The 12,334-nt window shown below is 42.6% G+C and overlaps 1 protein-coding gene across 1 annotated transcript; it reads left to right on the top strand.

The window, feature by feature from the left end:
- The first annotated feature begins 242 nt into the window (after positions 1 to 242).
- On the top strand, positions 243 to 12,035 carry DIRAS3 (DIRAS family GTPase 3). The gene is made up of 2 exons (XM_003807871.6): positions 243 to 7,495; positions 10,626 to 12,035. Exon 2 carries the CDS (start codon positions 10,691 to 10,693, stop codon positions 11,378 to 11,380), a length of 690 nt encoding a protein of 229 aa, XP_003807919.1. The 5' UTR covers positions 243 to 7,495; positions 10,626 to 10,690; the 3' UTR covers positions 11,381 to 12,035.
- Positions 12,036 to 12,334: the final 299 nt, after the last annotated feature.

Genomic DNA, 12,334 nt, shown 5'->3' on the forward strand with positions numbered 1-12,334 from the left:
CTATATCTAGTATAACTATTCTTATTTTATATATTTTATTATACTGGAACAGCTCGTGCCCTTGGTCTCTTGCCTTGGCACCTGGGTGGCTTGCTGCCCACAGTGTCAGCCAAAGCATTTGTAGTGCAGTTATAGTGGGATCCATTCTTATTCACAGGTACCAGCAGCAGTGGTAGTGGCAACTGCGGCAGGGTACTAGGGTGCCTGCCTCCCTGAGGGTATTCACCATAGTGGTGGAGGCAATGCAGCTAGGGGGAGCAGGGGCCCCTGCTGGTGAGGGTGTGCATGGCTGCACTGGTTGTGGTGTTGGCTTGGGAGCTGCATGCTGGCAGGTGCAGGTCTGTGAGCTTTCTCTGTGCCCCACAAGCATGAGTAATTGCTCAGGCCAGGGAGAGATCTGTTGTTTTCTGCACCTAGTTTCACTCCCACAGCAGTGTTAGTGCAAGGGCAGGGCACCGTCGGGGCAGAATTTGCTCTGTGCTCATCAAGGCTCCATCTGCAATGATGGTCAGCAGTGAGAGAGGGTCAGACTGCACTCTCACGCAGCAGTGGCAGGGTAAGGTGCACACATACTGGTGAGATGGCAGGGCAAGGAAAGCAAAACCTGTCTGCAAAGATATGCACCAGTGAAGCAATGTTGGGAATTGCTGTGGGCCTCAGGGAAGGTGCAATGTGGGGAGGGAGTATGTGGGCTGTGAGGGCCACCCAGCTAGAGCTTTCTGCCAGTCAGGCACAGTCCGCCAGCACAGAAACTATGATGTGGGCCCCCACGCACCTGAGATTGCCCTGCAAGCAGGTGTGGCTAGGCTAGGGCCTTGGGGGAGGCCAGCAGAGCAAGGAGTGCTCAGGTTGGACCAGCCCCAACTGATGGGCAAGATTGCCCTACAGAGTTCAGGACTAACAGTTCCCCTGGGGCTAAAGTCTCCTATGGAAGTAAGTTGATCCAAGGGGGATGGGTGTCCCTGGCCATGCTCCACTACAGATGTTCCTGCTCCAAACCCTCTGTGCTCCACATCAGCTGGCTTGCTGCCCCTACCAGTTCTCTAAGTAGCCCTTCCTGCCAATTCAAGTGTCCATGGTGGTTGAGGGGTCTCCTCCTGGTGGGGTTCCAGAGGCCTATGGCAAGAACGTGTTGCTCCTTGCAAGTTCAACTCACCCATGCCCTCAGAGCCACTGGGGTCAAGGAAAGAGTCCTTTGGGGCACGGTAGCCCCATAGAGTGTTCCCAGGTTTCTCCCCACTTCAGCCCAGCTTCTGTGTCTTCCCTACATCATTTTTGGAGGGAAGTGGTAGGGGCAGCCTTCCCTCTGAAAATCTGTTAGGAGTATACCAGCTGTCTCTGTCCCTTGGTAGAAGCTATTCTACCTGGCTATGTCTAGTCAATCATCTTGCTGGGCTAACATTATCTTGTTGGGAGAGCTGGCTTTACAAAGACTAGTCAAGTAATAAGAAAAAAGTTTAAAAATCATAACACACACACACACAAAACCCCACTAATATAATCAGTCTGGTCTAAATACTGGTGCTAAACCATGAACCTACTGTTGAAGGTAACCAACTAAAGAAATCAAAAGACCATGTAGGAAACTGGTTGAGTCTTGAGTCCTGTTGTAACCATTGGGTAAAATTTTATGACTGGGTTGAATTACAGCAGAGAATGTCCAGCTCTACAACAGGGACGATGAGTATAATTTGAACAAAAGATTATGTTAGAATTATGACTGATAACATACTCGATTTCTATGAATTTATATAATTTTTGAAACATTCATGTCAACATGTACATAAATGTAACTAAAAGAAAATCTAGTATCACTTATTTGACGATGTTTTTATACAATTCACCAAATAAGCCTAGTCATCTCTACAAAATGAGAAATATGTCTTTTAAGGTTTTCCAGGAGCCTAACTGAAAAATCTCAAAGTTAATTTTAGGTCAAAAAGTCTTAAAATAGGATTTGACCTGGGAGTAATTTGTCAAAGATGTTAAAAGGTTCAAAACAGAATCACAGGTTGCTGTGAAATAACAGTTATTCATTTAACCAGTGTCATAATCAAAAGACTTCAAAAGCAATAAGAAAGTCACATGGATTTAGAAACCTTAACCCTTTTAAAACTCATTTTTTTTAAGTAATCAAAAGCCTAATAAAGGTAACATAGAAAGTTAGTTTGCTAAAACATAAAATCTTTGTTTCTTAGACTCGCTACCAAAAACGTAAAGAAAGCCCTCTTCGGTGTGACTGTTTTTCATTATGGGAAGCTCATTCAGATAACGTGGAAGTTGAACCTGATGAAAAGGGAACTTGAATGTCATGAAACACAGGAAGAATATGTCCAAGGTTATAAGTATACACTATATTATAGAGGAATATAAACAAGAAAACTAGTACCTTGAGCAGGGAACTACATGGTTCTTAGTAACAGCATGCTGTTACTTACCACAGTAACTTTTCTGGTTATATGGAAAAATTCAGACATATCAAGAAAAGCCAAGAGCACAAAATTAAGTTATACTGGAGAAAAACGCTGCTTTTCTACGCCTTCAAGATAAATATTCTAATGTCAAGCCAAAACAGCAATGTTAGAACCAAAAAAAGTCAAAGAGGAGAATGATCATCTCAGGCCTTCTCCAGGGGAGAAAAAAATGAAGGAATGACATATTGACCTGCAAATCATGTACAGCAAGAAACTGTAAAAGATGAACTTCTGCAATATGAATTTGAGAAATAAAAAAAAAAAAACAACTGTACCTCAAGGAATGAAATTACCACTTTAAATCAAGAAGACAACATTTTTAACCCAAAACTAGGAAAATTAAATAGATGTCAAGGAGAAGATACCTGTTTAAAAACAGAGTATAAATTTAAAAATCAAAACCCCTTAAAATTTTATTAAAATCAGATAATACTTCAAGAAATCTTGTTGTTTTAAATATAAGGAACAAGACTCTGGTTCTGTATCAGTGCCTGTCCCCTGGTCCCCTACCTGAGAACGTTTAATTTTTAGAAAAACACACGAACAATTTGTTTTTAATTCCAGCCAAGTCAATAACACATAAAACTTCTTTTATTAGCTCATCCTTTATAAGTCCTCTTCAACTTTAGACCTTTTATTTTCCTAACCCCTACCTCTTAGTCCTATAATTTTTCTTTTTTTAAAAATGTGGGATAACCAATCATTTTATCTTATCTGACTATGATACAGACATTTATTTTGTATATATGATTTAACATAAATTTTAAGACTTTAAATTACATGAGTTCATTTATAAACATTTATTTCATTTACAGTTAATTTATTTTTTAACAATTATACCTAGATTTCTTACAAAAATTGAGATATTAGATGGAGCTGGTCATTATTTCAAGTTTTTTTAAATTAAATAATTATATAGCCTGTTAACATGAGGTGTTTACCCACATAAGAGCCATAAAGTTAAATACATGGGTATCTGTAGATAACTCAGAAAATACAACTTTTCTTTTTTTCCTTAGAGGCAAAGGCTCACTCTGTTGCCCAGGCTAGAGTGCAGTGGTGTGATCATAGCTCACTCTAGCCTTGAACTCTGGGCTCAAGGGATCCCCCCTCCTCAGCCTTAAGAGTAGCTGGGATCACAGGCACATGCCTGGCTAATTTTTAAATTTTTTTTATGGAGATTAGGTCTTGTTATGTTGCCCAGGCTGGTCTCAAACTCCTGGGCTCAAGTGATCCTCCCACCTTGGCCTCTCCAAGTTTTGGCATTACAGGTGGGAGTCACTACCCAGCCACAGCTGTTTTTGTTAAATAATATTAAATTAATCTTATTTATCAAAGAACTGCATAAATATATATCACTTTGCTTTAGGCCTGGTTTATAGCTTCATGACCTTAATAGCACAGGCAAATATAAAACTGACCAGTGCTGGTGCTCAGAAACTGATACGCCAAAACATGGTATTTGACACGCTAAACTAAAGAAGCCTCAAGGTCTCTCTGACTTTTCCTCCAACCCCACCATCCTTCCCAAAGAAGCTGAAGTTCCTTTATCTGCCTAACAACCAGACCCACCAAGGAGAGCAATTGTTGGTTCTCCTCCTCCTGTTATCTCATCTGTTAAAGAAAAGAAGACCAAGATGTAACCACACCCAAGCAGACCTTTATAGAAGTATAATGACTGCCTCCAAGGATTATTTAAATTCCAAAGAAAACTATTTACAAGTTAATATCTGTTGCTCAATCCAATCATTCTCTCACCAATCATTCATTGCCCCTCAATAAATTCCTCTTCTCCTCCCATAATCTGTTTTACCAGAATCCAAGCCCCCCATTCTTTCTGTAATTTCAAGACTAGTGTATAAACTTCTATAACTCATTGAGAAGTTGGGTCTTTATTCTGAAAGCTCCTGTGTATACACATTAAATACATTTGTATGTCTTTTCTCTTACTAATCAATGTGGCCCATGTCAGTGATTTTCCAGCAAATCTTTGGGGGGCTGAGAGCCATAGCCCCCACACCAGTAAACACAGGCAAAAATATATATTGACAATTAGAAAGACGTTTTTAATTTTATTTTATCAACAATTTTAAAACCAATTACTTTTTTAAAGATTAAGTCACATGAACTAAAAAAATTAGGTTAATTACTATGTTTTTGTATGAGTGCCCATCTATTTAAACCAATCAGATTAACATTTCTTAAGGGATTTTTGGCCTACTACACTGAATTTTATTATGTAGACATAACATACAACATAATACATGTACATATGTGTAAATATATTTAAACAAATATACACATAAAGGTCTTCTAGCTTTTATTTTAGAATTTTAGTTGTGAGATAGTAAAACATATAAACTTGCTGGTTTATAAAAAACAGTTGGATCCAAAGTATTTTTCTGGTAAAATGAGATAAAGGCTATGAATCAAATTTTGGTAAAACAGTTTGAGTTAATTACCAGTGCAGGGACCAAAGGGAAACTTCAGTGAAGGCTCACTGAAAAATCAACCTGCAAAAGGCAGATTAATTGGAGAAAAAGCATACAAATGTATTTAATATGTATACATGGGAGCCTGCAGAATGATGACCCAAGCATATAGAGGAAATTGTCTATTTTTAACTTAGGATTAATAAAATATAGACAGCCATGTAGAAATATGATTGGACAGAAAGAGTATGAGCTAATGCCAATAAAATGAGTGGGGAAACCCAGTGAAAAAAGCCAAACTCTGTAAAATATTTAGAGGTTTATTCTGAGCCAAATATGAGTGACCACGGCCTGTGACACAGCATCAGGAGGTCCTGAGAACATGTGTCCAAGGTGTTTGGACTATAGTTTTCTTTTATACATTTTAGGAAGACAGAAGATACAGGCAAAAACATCAGTCAATACATGTAAGGTATACATTGGTTTGACCTGGAAAGCCGGTACATTTTGGAGGAGGAGGGGTTTGGCCAGTGGTGGCAGGAGGGAGGTTGTGGAAGCCAGGGTTCTTGTTACATATGTGAAGCCTGTAATATGCTTCAGAAAGAATAGATGGCATATGTACCTCAAAAGGTAAATGACCTTAAACGGTGTCAGACTCTTAGTTAAATCTCTCCCGGATCAGAGAAAGACCTGGAAAGGGAAGGAGATTGTCCACAGAACACAAATTTCCCTCGCAAAAGATAGCTTTGCACAGGACCATTCCAAAATACGTCAGAAATATATTTTGGGGTAAAATACTTTGATCGTCCTTAGGGCTGCTACCTGTCATGTGATGCTATACCAGAATCAGGTTGGAATTTGTTTGTTTTGAGACAGGTTCTCACTTTGTTGCTCAGATTGGAGTACAGTGGCTGTGATCACGGCTCACTGCAGCCTCGATCTCCTTGATGTGGGAGGCTCAAGTGATCCTCCCACATCAGCCTCCCAAATAGCTGGGACTACAGGCGGCCACCACCACACTGGGCTAAATTTTTTTAAAGTAGAGACAAGTTCTCCCCATGTTGCCCAGGCTGGTCTCTAACTCCTGGCCTCAACCTCCTTATTCTCTAGGATTACAGGCGCCAGGCTAGACCTCACAGGTCTTTAGACTTCTACGCACCAGGTACCTGGTAGGGGGAGGGATTATAGTGGCGGAAGGGCAGTACCAGCGGCCCACACCACACACCCTGGCCTCAGCTGGCTGGGGCACACAAAACCAGGTGCTACTGTCAACGACTAGGCCCATAGGGTACTGCTGTCAAAACCTGCTGCCAACAACTTCCACACACTCCCCAAAACGCTCGGTAGGCGGTGGTGCGCAGCTTTCAATGCATCCGCCGCCAGGCGCTCACAGGCAAGGGAGAAAGAAGCCAGACGGAGCTCGGAGATGTGGAGGGCAGACGCAGGCGCATTTGGAAAAGGGACTGGCGGTGGGAGGCGCAGAGGGAAAAAGGAACGACACAATCGGGCTTCCTAGCCGCTGGCGGACCCGATGGGGCGTCCTGCGAGGGTTCGGCGAGGGTTCTGCCAGGATAGTAGCAGTGCGCCCAAGGAGTGAGAGGCACCCGGGGCTACTGGAGCCAGACCCTCAACCCGCCCTAGTGGGAGGCGAAGAACAACGAAAGCCTCGTATTCCCATTTCTCTAATGGCTAATGACATTAAAGGTTTTCATATGGTTATTTGCCATCTGCATATCTTCAGTGAAATGTCTGTTTATGTCTTCTGACTATTTTCTAATTGGATTTTTAAAAATAATTGATTTTTGAGTTATTTACATATTCTAGATACTGGTTGTATGCCAGATATATGGCTTGTAAATATTTTCTCCTAGGTAAACCTTTTCAGTATCGTTACAGGGTCTTTCACAAAGCAAAAGTTTTAAATTTATGGAGTCTAATTCATCAACATTTCTTTTTACCGGTCTTGCCACTAATGTCAATTTAAGAACCTTTTGCCTAGCCTTAGACAATAGTTGGTTGTTTTTTAAAACCGTTTTGTAATTTTACTCGTCACAGTTATATCTAGCCACTTAATTTTTATGTAAGGGTTTTTTTTTTGGCGGGGGGGGGGGGGAATCTATAGATGTCCTGTCTGTTCAGTATCATTTGTGGAAAAGATTACCTGTCCTGCATTAAACTGCTTTTGGACTTTCGTCAAAAATCAGTTGGACCGGTTTTTGTTGGCAAAGTTTTGCCTGAAGCTTATTCCAACAGGTGAGAAAAAGTCCACAGTTTAACAGTTCCTCCTCAACCTGTAACCCCGCCTTGAACTTCTGGACTAGCCCCTCGATTGTTGTAGATGCCAAGCGGACCTCGCGCCGCTCTGCGTTGGGCCAGCCCCTCACGGCTGGTTTCTTACCACGCATCGCGCAAGCGGAATCTATGCCTGTTACCCATACTCCCTGCGCCCCCGCACCCCGCGCCTGTGCGCAAGTCGGAATATAAAACCGCGGAGGAGTGAGCTCTTGGGGTGTCCAGTTGGTTGCCGCGGCAGTCTCTCCGAGCAGCGCATTTGTCTTCTAGGCTGCTTGGTTCGTGCCTCCGAGAAAGGTAAGTCTTTCTTTCGCTTTTTTAGGGGTACTTGAAAACAACAAGTGCCAGACAAAGCAGCAGATGCTGTTGCGCAGTAGAAGTTTATGGGCGAGTTGTCCCTGAAACTGGCACCAGGTCTTTCTTGGCGCGATTACGCAAGAACCACCCGCAGCCCTGCGGGCTCCTGGCAGGTCCTGCAACTGCACTTTGGATAGTCCCGTTGGGAAGCTAGCACTTTTTAATATAGAAGAACAAGGTTTGGTAAGTGTGCGAGCTTAAAGGTTGACACAGTGTCCACTATTACAGCTGCTTAGGTAGCTAGTGTTCAGGAAGTAATAGTGGAGTCATGTAGTGTGAAAGTAAGATTGAAATGGGCGAGGAGGGTAGCAGCCGCCACAGCCACCAGAGAGAAACCTGACCTTGCAGGTGCGTGGTGATGTCCATGAGCCAGGCTGGTGCCGCAACAGCAGCGGCGGGACCTTGAGCTCCGCACGGCCGCTGGGTTTGGACGCCCTCTGGTTCCTGGAAGCTTTCACCTCCCCCTCAGCCTGAGGCCAGGTGGCCTGGGAAGGTGGAAGGAGTGTGGAGGGGCGGGGGGGGTCCACTGCCTGAGAATGAGAATTCTCTTCACATCTGGAAACTTCAGTTATCACGTGTGTCCTTTACCAATTTTCTTTTTCTTTTATTTTCTTTTTGATAGAGACGGGGGTCTCCCTATGTTACCCAGGCTAGTCTTGAACTCCTGTTCTTAAGCGATCCTCCCACCTTGACTTCCCAAAGTGCTGGAATTACAGGCATAAGCCAACGCGCCCGGCTGCTTTACCAATTTTCTATGAATGAATTTGTACATACATCCCCTAGAGCAGGAAGTAATGTAAAACAGAATAATTAGTAATGCACATTTCCTAATGTGGGATGTTGGTGGCCAAGAGATACTTGGTCTTTACTGGAACTCTTGATACTAACATGGAGTTTATAATAGTTGTGGACAGTGCAGACAAGGCTAGGATTTCTGTGACTAGAGAACTCTTAGTGCGTGAAGACCTAAGGAAAGCTGGATTGTTGATTTTTGTTAATAAGATGTGAAAGATTGCATCACTGTAGCAGAAATCTCCTAGTTTTTTAAGCTAAATTCTATTAAAGATCATCATTGCTAAAGGAATTGTGCCCAGGATTTGGATAGCTGATGTCATTACTTAATATTAGATGATATCAACTAACCACATCTCATAGACTGGAATAAAGTGCTAGATTTTACCTGAAAGCTGCAAAAATGAATGGTTTAGATATATGTATGTATTTATTTTATATCAATTTCAAATATTTATTGTATTAACCTCCTTGGCCCCCTTTAATCAAGAATATAAAATCATCTACTTAAATTTTGCCACTTAAGTTTAGAACACTCTTAGAATCACACTATCTTAAAGAAGCCAGACTAGAATTAGAAGCAAGTTAAGCCTGAAGATATAACAACCAGCAACAACGTTTTTTTTTTCAAATGAAAACTCTAATATGGGGTGGGTATATTGTGTCACACCTGTAATCCCAACACTTTGGGAGGCTGATGCAGGAGGATCACTTGAACACAGGAGTTCAAGACCAGCCTGGACAACATAGCAAAACCCTGTCCCTACAAAAAATAAGAAAATTAGCTGGGCATGGTGTCACATGCCTGTAGTCCCAGCTACTCGGGAGGCTGAGGTGAGAGGATTGATTGATCCCAGGAGGTTGAGGCTGCAGTGAGTCACAATCACATGACTGCACTCCAACCTGAGGGACAGAGCAAGACCCTGACTCAAAAAAAAAAAAAAAAAAAAAAACCACCACCAAAACTCTAATATGGACATATTACTGTCATGGGACTTGCACATTCTAAAAAGGGTCCTTTTCCCCAGTACTGGGAGAGTATGTGTTCAACTACGCAGCCAGCAAGACAGGCTAGTTTATATAGGGAGTGTGCTATTCACAAAAAGCCTCTCTTCTCTTTCTGGTATTGTACATGACACAATCATAGCTGTACCTGAAGAGAAGTGCATTTTAAGGACCATCATCACCTAGAAACATGTATAAATTTCTATACCTAGTGCCACAGGAATGACATTGCCTTGTACTATTCCTACCTCTGTCCAGAGGCCAGCTATGTGGTCTGTCTGCATGGTGCCTAGAACTTTTTCCATCTGACCTAGGATGCTTCTGAAGCAGTCCCCCTGGGCAGCTGTCTGGTATTTAGGATATACCTGTGAGAAAAGTTTCTTACAAACCTAATCTACTATGTTTATTCCTGAACTCAAAAAGTTCATTGACTGTTCAAATCCTGAAATTTTCTCTATTTCCATAAGGCTGAATTAAAAGTACTTTGTTAAAGGTCGTAGCCATGGCAAAAGAAAAACCACTGTTCTGTAGAAAAACTCATTCAATATTTACAATCTTTTCTAATCAGAGATTAGATCCTGAAGAGAAAGGTTCATATATATATATTTTTTAACTCCACTGTCATTGTGACTAAGGATTCATGAACTAAGACCCCTCCCTCAGCTCTTGGTGGCACATGGTGACAGCATGCTCAGAGCAAAGGTGCTCCCCATGCCTCTTCTGGGGCTGCGCTGACTGCAGGTACCTCCCCTCTCTACATCCCACACCACTGATACCAAAAACCCCCTCCTTTCTCCTGTACTGATGACTCTGTAGCTTTAACCAGGGTGGCGGTGTCACTCTAAATGTCACCTTGGCATTCAGCCCCATAGAGTGGGGAAAATTCCCTCACCTGTTTCTCTTTGACTGTTCAGTCCTCTTCAATTAAAATCTTAATTTTACAAGTGAGGAAATGAGAGTAAGTGTTTCTTGTAGGGGTGTAGTGAGAATTTAATAAAACAGTTTAAGTAAAGAAAACAAAAGGTAGTATTGTTGCACTTTCTAGATGGTAAAAAGCAAACCACCATGTCTGTTTAATATATATCACCTGCTGGTCCCTCGGTCTAGCAGGCTGAACTGTGTGCCTGGGAATTTTCTTCTCGCTGTGTGCACCCCTTTACGTCACAGGGTGGACTCTCTTCAGAGTCCTAGTGGAGCAGCTGGCCAGGCTGACATGATCTGACAACATTGTAGGTTACCACTACCATCTCTCACCGTCTCACTTTCTTCCTAGGGGTCTCCCGCTGCCAGCTAAGTGTGGGAGAACTTGTGCACGTATCTCCCCTCCGAATCCCAACGATGGGTAACGCCAGCTTTGGCTCCAAGGAACAGAAGCTGCTGAAGCGGTTGCGGCTTCTGCCCGCCCTGCTTATCCTCCGCGCCTTCAAGCCCCACAGGAAGATCAGAGATTACCGCGTCGTGGTAGTCGGCACCGCTGGTGTGGGGAAAAGTACGCTGCTGCACAAGTGGGCGAGCGGCAACTTCCGTCATGAGTACCTGCCGACCATTGAAAATACCTACTGCCAGTTGCTGGGCTGCAGCCACGGTGTGCTTTCCCTGCACATCACCGACAGCAAGAGTGGCGACGGCAACCGCGCTCTGCAGCGCCACGTTATAGCCCGGGGCCACGCCTTCGTCCTGGTCTACTCAGTCACCAAGAAGGAAACCCTGGAAGAGCTGAAGGCCTTCTATGAGCTGATCTGCAAGATCAAAGGTAACAACCTGCATAAGTTCCCCATCGTGCTGGTGGGCAATAAAAGTGATGACACCCACCGGGAGGTGGCCCTGAATGATGGTGCCACCTGTGCGATGGAGTGGAATTGCGCCTTCATGGAGATCTCAGCCAAGACCGATGTGAATGTGCAGGAGCTGTTCCACATGCTGCTGAATTACAAGAAAAAGCCCACCACCGGCCTCCAGGAGCCCGAGAAGAAATCCCAGATGCCCAACACCACTGAGAAGCTGCTTGACAAGTGCATAATCATGTGAGCCCTGGGCCTTAAGAGCCAGCTCTTCCTATCCTGTAGCGTGTAGAAAACGTGGACTCATTTCACTATGTTACATGTACATGGTTGATTTTGTGCTGTTGTTTGGACTGTAACATCCATATTGTCAATACATATACCTTGTAAGTGGATAACTTTTCTTTTTCCCAGGCCAGAGAATTCAAATTGTTAAAACATTGGCATTTGAAGAGGAGAACAAAATGTAGCATGATGTATTTAAAGTAAGGCCTTTAGTAATGAATGTAATGAGAGAAAATGTTTTGAAAAGAACAAAACATCAAAATGAATAGAAAGAAAAATTGGAAGGCGTCCTTTTGGTAACCCTATTATTGTGTATTACCTTTAAACATTTCACATCCTGTAAGTGTTTAATCATATCTTTTAATTGTGCATTTAATTAAGAAAAGTGTTTTCACAACAAAAGCTTTTGATAAATTGCTGCATGACATATACTAAATAAAAAAATGAATATGTTATAGTTGATCATTAGGGGTGTGGGAGCAGAGAAAATTGTGAAAGTGAAACTCTCTCACTAAAGATGTTAGTTAAAGATCATTTAAAAATGTTTGAGTATTCTGCATAGCAGTTTGTAAAAGTGTAACAGCTTCTTGACTTAATAAAGCTTTTCCTGCATGCAATCAGCTGTAAGAATTTGTCTCACCAGAAAACAAAACATTGCCCATTGTATTAAAATTTAAACCATATCTGTTAAAAGTTTCCAATAAGAACTTCACACATGGATGTCCTTGCCATGTTGAAATTATCCAATATGGGAGGGAGGTGTTTTCGGGAGGTCTCTGCAATGCAGAGCTGTTTTGTGTCTTTCCTGGACTGACATCCAGAAGAACTCCAGGCATCTTTGAGGAAGATGGTCACAGTGTTGCTGTCTCAGAGGAAGCGGGTGAAAAGCAAGCCTCTGCCTTCTGCCTCTTCCTAT

Source organism: Pan paniscus, chromosome 1, assembly GCF_029289425.2.
Source record: "Pan paniscus chromosome 1, NHGRI_mPanPan1-v2.0_pri, whole genome shotgun sequence".
Taxonomy (NCBI): domain Eukaryota; kingdom Metazoa; phylum Chordata; class Mammalia; order Primates; family Hominidae; genus Pan; species Pan paniscus.